Source organism: Meles meles, chromosome 3, assembly GCF_922984935.1.
Source record: "Meles meles chromosome 3, mMelMel3.1 paternal haplotype, whole genome shotgun sequence".
In the NCBI taxonomy this organism is placed as follows: domain Eukaryota; kingdom Metazoa; phylum Chordata; class Mammalia; order Carnivora; family Mustelidae; genus Meles; species Meles meles.
In genome coordinates this window covers 80,935,258-80,947,380 of record NC_060068.1, presented here as the reverse complement: position 1 = coordinate 80,947,380, position 12,123 = coordinate 80,935,258, and the positions used below count along the sequence as shown (strand labels likewise).

The 12,123-nt window shown below is 40.4% G+C and overlaps 1 protein-coding gene across 1 annotated transcript in view; it reads left to right on the top strand.

The window, feature by feature from the left end:
* Positions 1 to 12,123, top strand: part of IQGAP2 (IQ motif containing GTPase activating protein 2) — a 281,580-nt gene that overhangs the window by 207,374 nt on the left and 62,083 nt on the right. Inside the window, exons 14-17 of the mRNA XM_045999265.1 lie at positions 12 to 102; positions 4,795 to 4,962; positions 7,759 to 7,901; positions 10,021 to 10,191. Coding sequence (XP_045855221.1) covers positions 12 to 102; positions 4,795 to 4,962; positions 7,759 to 7,901; positions 10,021 to 10,191 — 573 coding nt within the window. The remainder of the gene's footprint in view (positions 1 to 11; positions 103 to 4,794; positions 4,963 to 7,758; positions 7,902 to 10,020; positions 10,192 to 12,123) is intronic.

Genomic DNA, 12,123 nt, shown 5'->3' with positions numbered 1-12,123 from the left:
AATATTCCCAGGACTCTGAGAGTGTTTCCAAAGTTCTTTGGCTGGATGAAATACAGCATGCAGTCAACGAGGCCAACATGGACAAGGACAAAACAAAACAATGTAAGCCTTCATCTCTTTTTGCCGGCCCCATGTGCCTTGCTGGTTAAGCCACTGAATTGTTTTTCAAATAATTTTCAAAATTATATCGTTTTAATATCTGAAAAGATTTGGATCCTTAGCAATTTCAGTGCTTGCGTGTATATAGAAAAATAAGATTCACTGGTGGTGGCACCATTTTTCAGGGACTGGGTGCTAACTCCAGCAAAATCTGAGGATGTTGCTGAACAAAATCTAGAAAGCAAAAAATGGTTTCTAAACTCTCAAATTTATAGTATGATCAAGCCACTTTCTTATCTTGATCCTTAGGAAGCTAGCCCCGTCTGCTTAGTAAATGCCTCTCCTCCCTTCCATGCTTTCCATCGTATTAGTCTGGATTTTCCAGAGAAACAGAACTACATATATATTTTCATCTGGAAAAAAAATAGAGCTACATATATAGTCCTGTATCTGTGTGTATCTGTGTGTATGTGTAGATAAATAGTTGTTCCTTTGGAAAGTATGTAGTACGTATATATACACATAGAGAAAGAAACAGAAAGAGGGAGATTTATTTTGGGGAATTGGTTTGTGCTGTTGTAGAGAGCCTGGCAAGTCCAAAATCTGTGGCAGGCCCCAGAGGCCAGGTGGCAGCATTTAACCACCAAAGGCAAGTGGGTGTGGTTGCTGTATGGACAGCAGTCAAAGGCGTCATCAGAATAATCCAACTCACAGAGACCAGTGGAATTGGCTGATTGACTACGGTGTTCCTAGACATGAAACAGACTGTCTCCTAAATTCATACTTGGTTTGTACAAGTGGAAGAAGAGTTCTAGGTCAAACGAACAGAAGTGTAACTTGAATAACAAGAGCAGAGAGTCATGGCCCCTCCATCAGTCCCATACCTAATCATTTACAGACCAAGAACCCCTTGAATGAAGGGGAGACCAGGTCCTCTTGAGAACAAACTGCTACACTATCAAAATTTTACACAGTTCATCTTTCTTCCAGGCTTCCCCTAAAGAGGTCTTCAATCTTTGACTGTGGTGGCTGGCCGAGGGGAAAGCACTCCATCAGACTTTTCAGGGATTACAGGACACTGGCTCTGAATGGACACTAATACCAGGAAACCCAAAACATCCCTGTGACCCACCAGTCAGAGTAGGGGCTCACAGAGGTCAGGTGATCAGTGGGATTTTAACTCATTCTCTCTCCCAGTGGGTCCTCAAACCAGCCACGATTCCTTCTGCAGCTGTCTAATGCCTAAATGGAATAGACATAATGCAAATGGCCGAATCCCTTCATTGACTCAAATGATTAAGCTTTTAATTTTATTCTAAACCTCTCTTTTCATAGAGGAATAGTATGAAAAATCACATGGTGTTCTAAAGTAGCTTCGAGAATGATACACTAGCACTCTCCATATACAAATAACCTACCTAAATGAAGATCCCTGAAAGTGTTGTTCATTAACCTGTCCATTCATGGCACAATTAGGATGTACCCTGTTGTATCAGGTCATAGGATGCTGTTGAGATGTCTGAGTCTTGCCCCCAAAGATGTGATTTTAAACTTTGGAAGTCTCCTTGGGGGAACATCTGGTTTTTATTTCCTCAGCCTGGAAAAATATGCGCCTTTCTCCAACCTGAATTCTTATGCCCTTAGGGTCTTTGAAGTCTTTTTGTTCTAGCCCTCTAATCCTTAAGAAAAAATAAAATGAACTTGAGATGTGTCCATAAGAAATTTAAATTTAAATATAAACCTGAAGGAAGCCATAGTTTGAAGAAATACGTTTAAAAAATGAGGTGGTAAAAATAGGCACTCAAACAGCCATTTCAGGTTCCCCTTTTTCTCTTAGAAATCAAACCAATTTAGAAGTCATTTCATTCATTTTATTCATGTTCTTTCTACCCGTGGCCTAAAAATGTGAAGTTGGTTCTGTTTTCCCCCATTGAGACCCTCCTGGTTCTACTGACTCTGCAGTCCAGAGGCTCTCTCAGATATGTGCGACGGTTCACTCCAGACCCACACATTTAAAATCCCGTCTTCCACCTCGGTCCTGTGCCTCAGAAGAGTAGATGTAGTATCTTCTACAACAAAAAGATGTTCTGAAGTAAAACCTTCTATATTCTGACATCAAGATGAGAATTTGCCAGTTTGTCAAAAAGGAGTTTAATCTTACCTTTAAAAGCATTCTTCATCCTTCATATGAAGGCTTGAAACAGATCCTTGTTATGTGTTGTAAGCTTCAAACCAACTCCCAGGTAGTCTGGGAAAAGTGTTGCCCTACGTGTTTTACCACAGACAGGACTTAAAAGGGCAGAGTGACTCAAGTCTCCTAGGTTTGGGCCCATGTTCATATCCACTGGAGACTCTCGCTTTCTTAAAGTAGGTCTGTCTCTACTTTTGATTCCTGAGAGCAGTATTTCCCAAACTTCTCCCATTATTGTACCCCAAGGAACGTTTTTAGGTAGATTTTCCCTGAGTACTTCCCACCATGAAATACCACAGATCTATTGTGTTTCTATTCATGAACCATAGGTAGGCCTATGCTTTCTACACAAAAAGATGTTTTGCATCCTCCCCACAAGAACCAATTTTTTTGCCCTTCTAGGGATTATTTCACCTCTTGGGAGAGAATACGTGCCTTAGAGAAAGACCGCCGGTATACGGCCTAAGATATAACACAAAGCGTTCTTCTGGGTCTCTTAGGAGATTAATGGGAGTTTTCTTAATTTGTTCCGTACCACCAACATACCTGACTTTATGTAGACCACTTATCTGACATCTTCAATTATCTGGAGCTAAACCATATCCCACAGATGAAGCAAAAAAGGAATCAAAATCTATGTCTCAAAGCCTGTGCCCTGGACCTGGTTTCCTCTGCTCATTGGGGACCCCTGGGAGAGATCATTGGAACTGTGTGTTCTCATCTTGGGCATAACACTAATGAGTTCAGTGGTATCTCTGCACTGCTCAGAGCACGTCAGAAGCCACGAACTAGCAGGCAGTGAGGTATTGGCTGCTCTGTGTGAGCACAAGACAGCAAGAGGAGAACTGGCAGGACAGGAGGGGACAACAAAAAGGCAGAGAAGTTTGAGGCCATTTTAGTGCAAGAACAAAGAAGCCCAAACACACCTCCATAGCACTTGAACTACAATCAATAATATTTATTAATACCACTCATGATATTTATTATAGCACAGTAGAATGACAGGAAGGACTCTTCCGGCAGCAATCTGTAAACACTAAGCACCTACTGTGTTCCAGGGACTGTAGATAAAATGATAAGCAGTAAGAGACACTGTTCTCTTGGGATTTTCTCCAGGGCTTTAGATTTTTTACAGAAAATGGTTCTTTTAAGAGGAGGAGTATGCTTTGGTTACCTAGAAAATGAAACTGTGGGGCCCCTACTTGCAGGTCAGCACTCGATGATACAGCACATTTCTAGATGCAAGAAATGTGTGCCTCTATTCTACCCATCTTTTAAGAAATATGCCATTCTATTGGGTTAGGTGAAGCTGTCAGATATAATTCATGTGAGGATTCTTTGTCATTTCCTTGTTGCTTCTGCTGCTCTGAGACCACAAACCTCTCGAACACCAGGACCGCATTTGTCCCATCCTTGAAAGCTTTCCTGGAGAGGAGGAAAGGGAAACTGTTGGTCTATTCCTATTAAGTCCTGTAAGCACAAGAGCACACTGCTGGGCCTTTTGATCTGCAGCAGTTGAAGTTTGCTACAGAAGTTCTTGATGCTGTATGTAAAGTCAAATTCCACTTTTCTTGCCCCTCCAGCTTTCATACTTCCACACACGAGAACGTGTGTTCGAATGTGAGAACGTGAGAACGTGAGAACGTGAGAACGAATTCAATGACATCAGTATACCATGAAGCATGTGTACAGTTGAGTTTGACATGTGCGTGTTTAAAAAAGAAAGAATATCCATCTCTCCCCCTTTTCATCAAAAACTTGTCTACAAAGTACTTTAACCTGGTTTCTTGCATTTTTTGTTCTAGATTTCTAACTCAGTGCATTGATGATTTGTGACAATAGTACTTTCATTGGTTGGGCCAGAATATTCTCAGCTGGAACAGAAGTGGATAATAAAGAATTCACTATGTTAACTTTGTTTAGACAATGAAGAGTTCAGTGTGTCCTGATCTGGGGGGAGAGGCAGGAATTTAAAATGGGATAAGATGTTTTGAGGTCTAAACTGGCTCCAGAACCAAGTCGATTGCATATGTCCACCAGCTGTACCCGTTGCCTTTCTAGAACGTTTGTTTAGGTTGCTAATGACAGACCTTGTGAAGTATACGAGTGCTATACAAGAGAACATCAGGACTTTCACTTGTTCTAAAATAAATGTCTTCGTAAGATTAGTTCTCAAATACTGATTGATGACCTACGTCAGGACTGCATATCTACTGTCCCGACTTACAGAGCACAAGAGTGAGTAGGACCTCGTGCTTCACACCGCACGAGAGTAACCTGGATACATCACGATTTTTAATAAACCGCATTTCTGTGGGGCTGTGTTCTTATGACCTAAACTGGTAGGTGAGTTGGTAACTGTTGCGGGTATATGCGTTGCATACTCTGAAAGGGTAAAAAGGTTAATTACCAAGGCATTCCTGAAAGGTTAAATTATATCTTTACACGCCTCTAGGCTAAGTAGAAGATAACCAGTAACAGAAACTTTTTTTTTCATGATGCAGGGGTCACACTGGTCATCGATGTTAATCAGTGTCTGGAGAAAGAAAAGCCAAGTGATATTCTGTCTGTTTTAAAGTCTTCTATGTCTAACACAAATGATGTAATCCCTGAATGTGCTGACAAGTACTACGATGCCCTTGCAAAGGCAAAAGAGAACAAATCTGAAAGTGGTAAGCTTTTTAGTCATTAGCGCCAACTAAATATCGTTTTGAATATGATGCTGTCTGTGGTCTTGTATTAGTTTTAAAATAAATACTTCTTTCAAATGAACATTTCTAAAATACTTTTTTATCTTGGGCTCCTGGGTAGTTCAGTGGGTTAAGCATCTGCCTTTGGCTCAGATCATGATCCCAGGGTCCTGGGATCAAGCCCTGCATGGGGCTCCCTGCTCAGTGGGTAGCCTGCTTCTCCCTCTCCCTCTGCCTCTCCCTTGGCTTGTGCTCTCACTTTCTTTATCAAATAAATAAAATCTTTAAGAAAAAAATTTTTTTTGTCTTGATAAAGAAAAATTTTTAGACATGGCTTTTTTTTTTTTTTTTAAAGCGCCAATTAACTTGGCTCTGCATGGGTGCTTTCATAAACTTGAGAAATACAGTATTTAAGGAGATTTTTCTTTATCTAGATTTTCCTTGTTGATCCATTTCTCTAGTGATACAAACTGATTTTTTAAAAATAATGTAATTATTTATGTAATAATGTAATTATTACAGAAAATCAAGCCAATACAAATAATTAAGAACAACTGTTAGCCCCATAGAAACAATGCTAGTGAGAGTTTAGTTATATTCTTTTTATTCTGTCTTTCTGCTGAGTTACCTAGATAATATCAATCTATTCATTACATGTGAAAAATAAAATTGGGATTACCTATATCCCTCCTTTTATTTTTTAATATATAGAGAGCATATTTCTACATTGACCTTTCTCTTTATTCTTTTTGAAACAAATGGTAGATGATTGCACAGTCTTGAGTAGGAGTAAAGAGTAATTTTGAACATGTGAAATAAAGTAGAGTGAACTGGTCTCCAAGGGACCAGATCAATAACCTCAGCAAGTGTTTATGCCCATTCAATCCAATAAAGACAACGAAGTATTAGCTCTGGAAAGTATCCTTGAGATCATGAGCCTGAAACTCATTTCTCAGATTTAGAAACACATTCTAGGATTGTGGTCAGAGGAAGCCCATGACAAACCCAAAGCGGTTAATGCTTGATAGTCCGCGTACTGTTCCTTTAGTAGATTGTTACTGAGAACCTCGTGTCCTGTCAAGGATCCGGGTGTCTCTTGACTCACAGGCTGGTGTTTATTTGTACCACATCGTAGGTCTTGGACTTCCTCTTCTTTAGAAAGCTACTGTGACAGTGTATGGCCTAAGAAGTAGAATTGGAGGGGAAAAGGGCGTTATTTTTTTTTTTAATAGTTCAGCTGGAAGACTTTCCCATAGTACCCTATGTACTTTTAAGTTTACCTGATGTCTTTCCAACCCAGAGATTGCACCCTTCAATTCAGCAAATTGCCCATTAATGAAGTGTGAAGAGGGCTATGGGCCATTCTTTCTTACCTGGCTTCTGATTGCCCTTCCCCTTTCCATTCCCTTCACATCTCTTCATTCAGAGTCACTGTAATGTCCCCTACCTCATCCTTCATGGAGAAAGACTTATACAACAGTATTAATGCAGGGGTTAAGATCAGGTTTAAGTCCATCTTCTGTCCGCTACCCTTGCCTACTCCTCTTCCTTTATGCCATGTTCTGGTGCATGTAGTCATATATCCCCAGATTCCCAATTCAGAAACCCAGGAGTTACCTTAAATCCATAATGATTACTTATGATCATCCTAATTTGACTGTACAATGTGTGTTCTAGTAGGCCAGCATGTCTACACGGATAACAGGTGTCTGACTGCCCATTTGAAAAGAGATGCATCTCTTGTCCTGGGCAGTAACAAACAGAACAGTTGAGGAGCACTTAAAACCAAATAAAGAATCGAAACACATTCAAGGGCCTTGAAGTTACCTCTGCTGAGTTATTTGAGTCCATTTAAATATTCTGTAAGGAAATTCACTTAAACTTCGATTTCCCTATAAAGACATTTAGTCTAAGGCTCACTTGACAGCAGTTGGCTTAGACTGATCAAGGTCAGATCATTTTTATGTTTATTTTTGTTGCTGTTTTTACTTTGCTGGTCTGGGACAGGAATCGTGGCCATTCATCAAAATAAACAGATTTCTAAATATGAAATAAAGCCCATGGATTCATGAGGAGGAGATACTCTTCTTAACTAATGAAGCCATGAGTGGCATAGATTTTTTTTCTAGTACATCCTTCCCCCCAAATTAAGTCCTTTCTGCAATTTTTTTTCTCATTTTGTTTGGTTGGGTGGAACAAGGTCAGTCAAACCAGGACATTTTCCTTCTCCCTACTTAATGACTTAGTATTTGCATACGCCAGTTTTTACTTCAGATAAAGTTGTCTACAAAGATGAGTCACTTCTCTGTTGGTTTCATGCAGATCATTGGCTTTCCCTACATAATGGGTCATAGTGCTTCCAGGTCTCTTCTTCTCAGAGAAGTTGCTGGGAGACTTCCTAAGCAAAGAAGATTCTTGCTTGTTGGTCTCCTCTGTCCATTTGTCATGCTTTTCACATCTACCAGGGACACATATTCTTTGTTTGCTTTTCCTTCTTAATGGCCATTTGTGACTCCTCTCCTCATGAGAAATGTGAGGTCCAGAGCCCTAGCGATTACACATCCCTGTGTCCTCCTTTTGATTTGGCTGAGTTGAGAGCGGCCATTGAATACATAGAATTCACTCCATTTAATGAGTCATTTCCCATTATTTTAACGTAGGCCATCAAAATGCTTGATGAAAAATTGTTTATTAGATCATTTTACATATCGGAGAAACTACATTAATGTTCAAGGTTTCAGTGTTTCTCTCTGGAATGTAACAAACTTCTTTTTTTAGTGTCTACTGAAGGTTCCTGGCTCAAATTCAGCCTGCAGGATAAATATGAGTACTACTACAACATCGATTCAAAGGAGAGTTCCTGGATCACACCTGAACCATACTTGCCTAAAGAATCATGGCTCATGAAAAAAGAAATTGAGGTAGGAGGTTCGTGTTTAATGAAACTGTACTATGAAAAAATAAGTGTGATTGATTTTCTGTTTTTGAATCATAGAAGTGATGGGAGGAAATAACTGATTTATTAAAGCCTGGATAGCGAGTAAAATCTTCATAAATGCAGTTGGATATGGCTGCATGGTTACTAACTTGTACAATTATTTCCATATTAGCATACCACCACCAGACAGAGCAAGGGGATGAAAGCTTTTGTAGCTTGTTTGGAATGGTCCATTATCCTAAGAAATCAATCAGGTTTGCCTTGACACAAAAGCTCAATTAGTAATAATTACTTGGTTGTCAGTATTTGGAAAGTCTTATTTCTTTCCCCCTCACAGCGTACCACAGAGATACGTACGACCTTTAAAAAGTCAGTAATGCTTTCTGGGGGAAAATACTCTTGAAAAGATGTTCACAAGATGTCTTTGGGCTTGAGACCAAAGTTGGACCCACAAGAAGTGAAAATTTCTGTTTGATCCATGCATTGTAGTATATTTAAAGAGAAAATACTAATAATAATTTAGTTCCATTTTGGAAAAAGAAAAGAGAAAGAAAGAGCACACAAACGTAGGTCTTACAAAGTTGTTCAAAGTTGCCAGCATCAAAGATACTGCAGTATAGCAAGTTTGAGGAGCAAATCACCATTATGATATTTGCTAAAACTCAGAGAAAAATCTGTGGCCTGGAGCTGACAGGGCCTCCAGAATTCCTGAATGATGAGAAGACAGTGAAGAGAAGATAGTTAATTAACTAATTTCAAATATCCAAGATTGTCACAATTTACAAGAAAATACTCTGGTGGCAGTTCATCATCGGGGCTACTTGGTAGAAAAATGAAACTGTGGACAATATTTAAAAACCCGATGCTGTAGTTGAAAAGACATATCAAGCTGTGAAGAAGCAGCATCAAAGTGTTATAATTTGAAGCCAACAATTATTCCAGGTGTCCAAAGATGCCTTGGGAGTAGCTTTGTGAAACTGAGCATCATTCTATTAGGATTGCTAAAAAGTAGAAGGTCTACATTGTTTTTAAAAAAAAAAAATATTTTCTCCAGACAATCTAAAAGTACTGATTTCATGAATGTTAATATGTCATCTTTTAAAGGTTTTTAAGCATTTTTTGTGATATCAGTTTTAATTGTTTAAATTAGCCCCCCATTCCACACGGAATGAGAGGCATCAGCCAATAGAAGTGAGTCTAGTCTTGGCTTGTATCTCTCAGAGAACATAAAAAGCAAACCCAGGGGGCGCCTGGGTGGCTCAGTGGGTTGGGCCGCTGCCTTCGGCTCGGGTCATGGTCTCAGGGTCCTGGGATCGAGTCCCGCGTCGGGCTCTCTGCTCGGCAGGGAGCCTGCTTCCCTCTCTCTCTCTCTCTGCCTGCCTCTCTGCCTACTTGTGATCTCTCTCGCCGCGCGCTGTCAAATAAATAAATGAAATCTTTAAAAAAAAAAAAAAATTCTGAAAAAAGCAAACCCAGTTCGTAATCCACAAAAAGACTTTTCACAGTTCCCCCTTCTCCTTTTTCCACATTCATTCTCATTCAGACAGGGTTTCCCCTGTCTGGCCATGATAGCCTGTCTCTCCTCTCCCATCCCTTTTCCTTCTGCCCCAAGCCTTTTATTTTCCCCCAAGTTTATTTTGAGCTGCTCCAGGCTCATTGCAGAGGTCTGCCTACTGTGGCCTGGACAAGAAATGAGACAGAGGAGCCAGAAGACTTCATGGCCACTGCAGTCTTTTCCTTGGCAGTCCTGGGGAGGGAGGAATTGATACATAAGCCTATTTCTACCGTAACCATCCTTGTCCCACTTACACTGTGGATCTCCGGCCTCACACCTGGTCCTTGCCGGCACCTCTGCCTCCAGATTCTGAGGTCACTCAACCAAATTCTCAGAGCACCTCAGCTCCAAATTCAGAAGATTCTAAAACATGTTGCTAGGAAGAAGCTAAGCCAGTCCATCCCTGGTTCTGGTCAAATCTTCTTTTAAACCAGGCCAGAAAGAGTTCTCCATATCATTTTCTCAGAGATACAATCTCCAGAAGCTTTTCTCTCTGCTGCTTTCACCTGATGTGTGAAGTGTAACCATAAGAAATATCTCTTGCCAGGACATTGTTGAGAAAGTCACAACAGATTATGTCCGTGAGAAGATGTGGTCTGCGTCTGGTGATTTGCTTCTTCGCCTTCAAGCCACAAGTGCAGGATCCCTTCTTAAGAAAGAGTACGAAGCTAGGAAATCTTATTTGTATGAACAAGAAAAGCATGTGGCCAAAATACAGGTATGTCAACCACCTATCACTAGTTACAGCAAACTGTGCTATCCCCTGGAGATGCTTCATTTGTTAGTTTGACAGTCAACTTCCAGCATTCTAATGAACAAATCTGACTGCAGATTTTCCCCTTAATCATTGCCCCCAAATCTGGCTTAGTGTAAGGCTCAGAGATAGGAAAGACATTGAATGATTATTCACCTTTGGAGGCCATCAAGGTGTACTGTGGACTTGCCAAGGTCCGCCTACCACCAACCTAACTGGAGCCAGAGGGACTCCTCAGATCAGAGTTGAAATCCTGTTTCTCTAAAAAGCTGGATCTCCTTGTGTCATCTACTTTCTATACTGGGTGCTTTATGAATTGGTTTTTCCGTGGCTAGTGCATGTTGAATGGCACCTGTTTCTGTGTTCTTCTAGACGGAAAGAACAGAAGAGCTGATGAAATGGATTTAGCCTCTCCAAGACACTCTCCTCCCTTACATACTCTTCATTTAGGCCTGCAGGAGAAATCCTCCTTTCCTGCCTGGTTGGTCTTGAGTTGTTCTTAAGCTTGCATGACTCCTCTGAACTTTCCGGTTGCCGAGAGAGGGACTGGTCAAATTTAGATGTTTCTCCTCCGTATTTCGCTACCACCCTCCACCAACCACCATGCTGGCTTCCAAAGGGCTGTGTGTCTTTTTTTTTTTTTGTGCATCCAGAGTGATACTGTTATTGACGGACAGCATTTGATGGGTTTTTGCATTAGCCAATAACTAAAAATGGAAGATTTTAAGTTGAAGATTCCTCTTTTGTGATCATTGGTGTGCTTACCTGCTTTCCTCACCTGACTATAATATCACCCAGGGCAGAAAATAAGTTTTTTAAATTCTTGTATTCTTGTATCTTATGTATGATAGGTGCTCAAATATTTGAATCTGTTCAGAGCTTAAGATGTTAGAAGGCAGAAATGATTAATTTTTAGAAGAAATTTCTCCCATAAGCTGGACAAAGACATTTTCTTAGCTTAACCAATAAGTTTTCATTTTATTTCTTCTTTAAACAAATGGTAGATAAAACACACAGAAAATGAAAAAAGCCTGAAGAGAATCCTCTACATTGATGCTAAGGCTCTAATTTTACACAGAATTTTAAATTGTCAGCCAACCTGACACAATTTGGACCAACCTTAAGCTGTCCAGTCTCAGGGCATGGAGCAGTGTTGTATTTAGAGGACATTCTGTGGAGCACGCTGGTATAAAATCCATCTCCAGGGCCAAAGTCATGAGAAGGTTCAGGAGAAGAGCAGAAGCTATCATCTGGAACCTTTTTCATCCATCTCAGCAGACTCAATAAGACTAAAGAAGCCATAGAACTGTGAAGTCATCCTTCCTTCTTTTGTTTTTGTTTGTTGTTCCCCCCAACTCTTCTGATGGTTTTTTAATGAAGAGAGCTGGAGGTATAAAGGCAAGCTATAGACTGGAGAGGAATGCATATTCAGCATAAACTTGCTGACCTACAAAACCAGAAGATCATGAACCAACGGATATTATGCTACTCTCACTTTTTGTCGATGCGGCCGATTCACCCTGAATTAGGGGAATGATCTCAAATGTGAGGACTTCCCCTCCATGAAAGAGCTCAACCTTCCTAGCTGATTCATTGAGTCCCAGATACAGTCGTCTTAACAAATTCAGAGAAAAGGCTCCCAGGCTACGGCCAGCTCCTCCTCAGTTCTACTCTCCTTGGTCTCCTCCCAAAGAACTGAATGGTGGTAGAGCGAATATATGGCATCATTAGCCAGTCCTCTGTCTTGAGTACTTAATGGAATATATCAGAAGGTACCCAAGGTGTCTCATGAGAAATTCACTGTCATTCATAGGATTTTTCTCCTGTAAGATAAGGTGTCCTATCTCTCTCCCTGCAGAGAGAGAATCTCTTGAGAACAGTGAGAGAGAAAAAGCC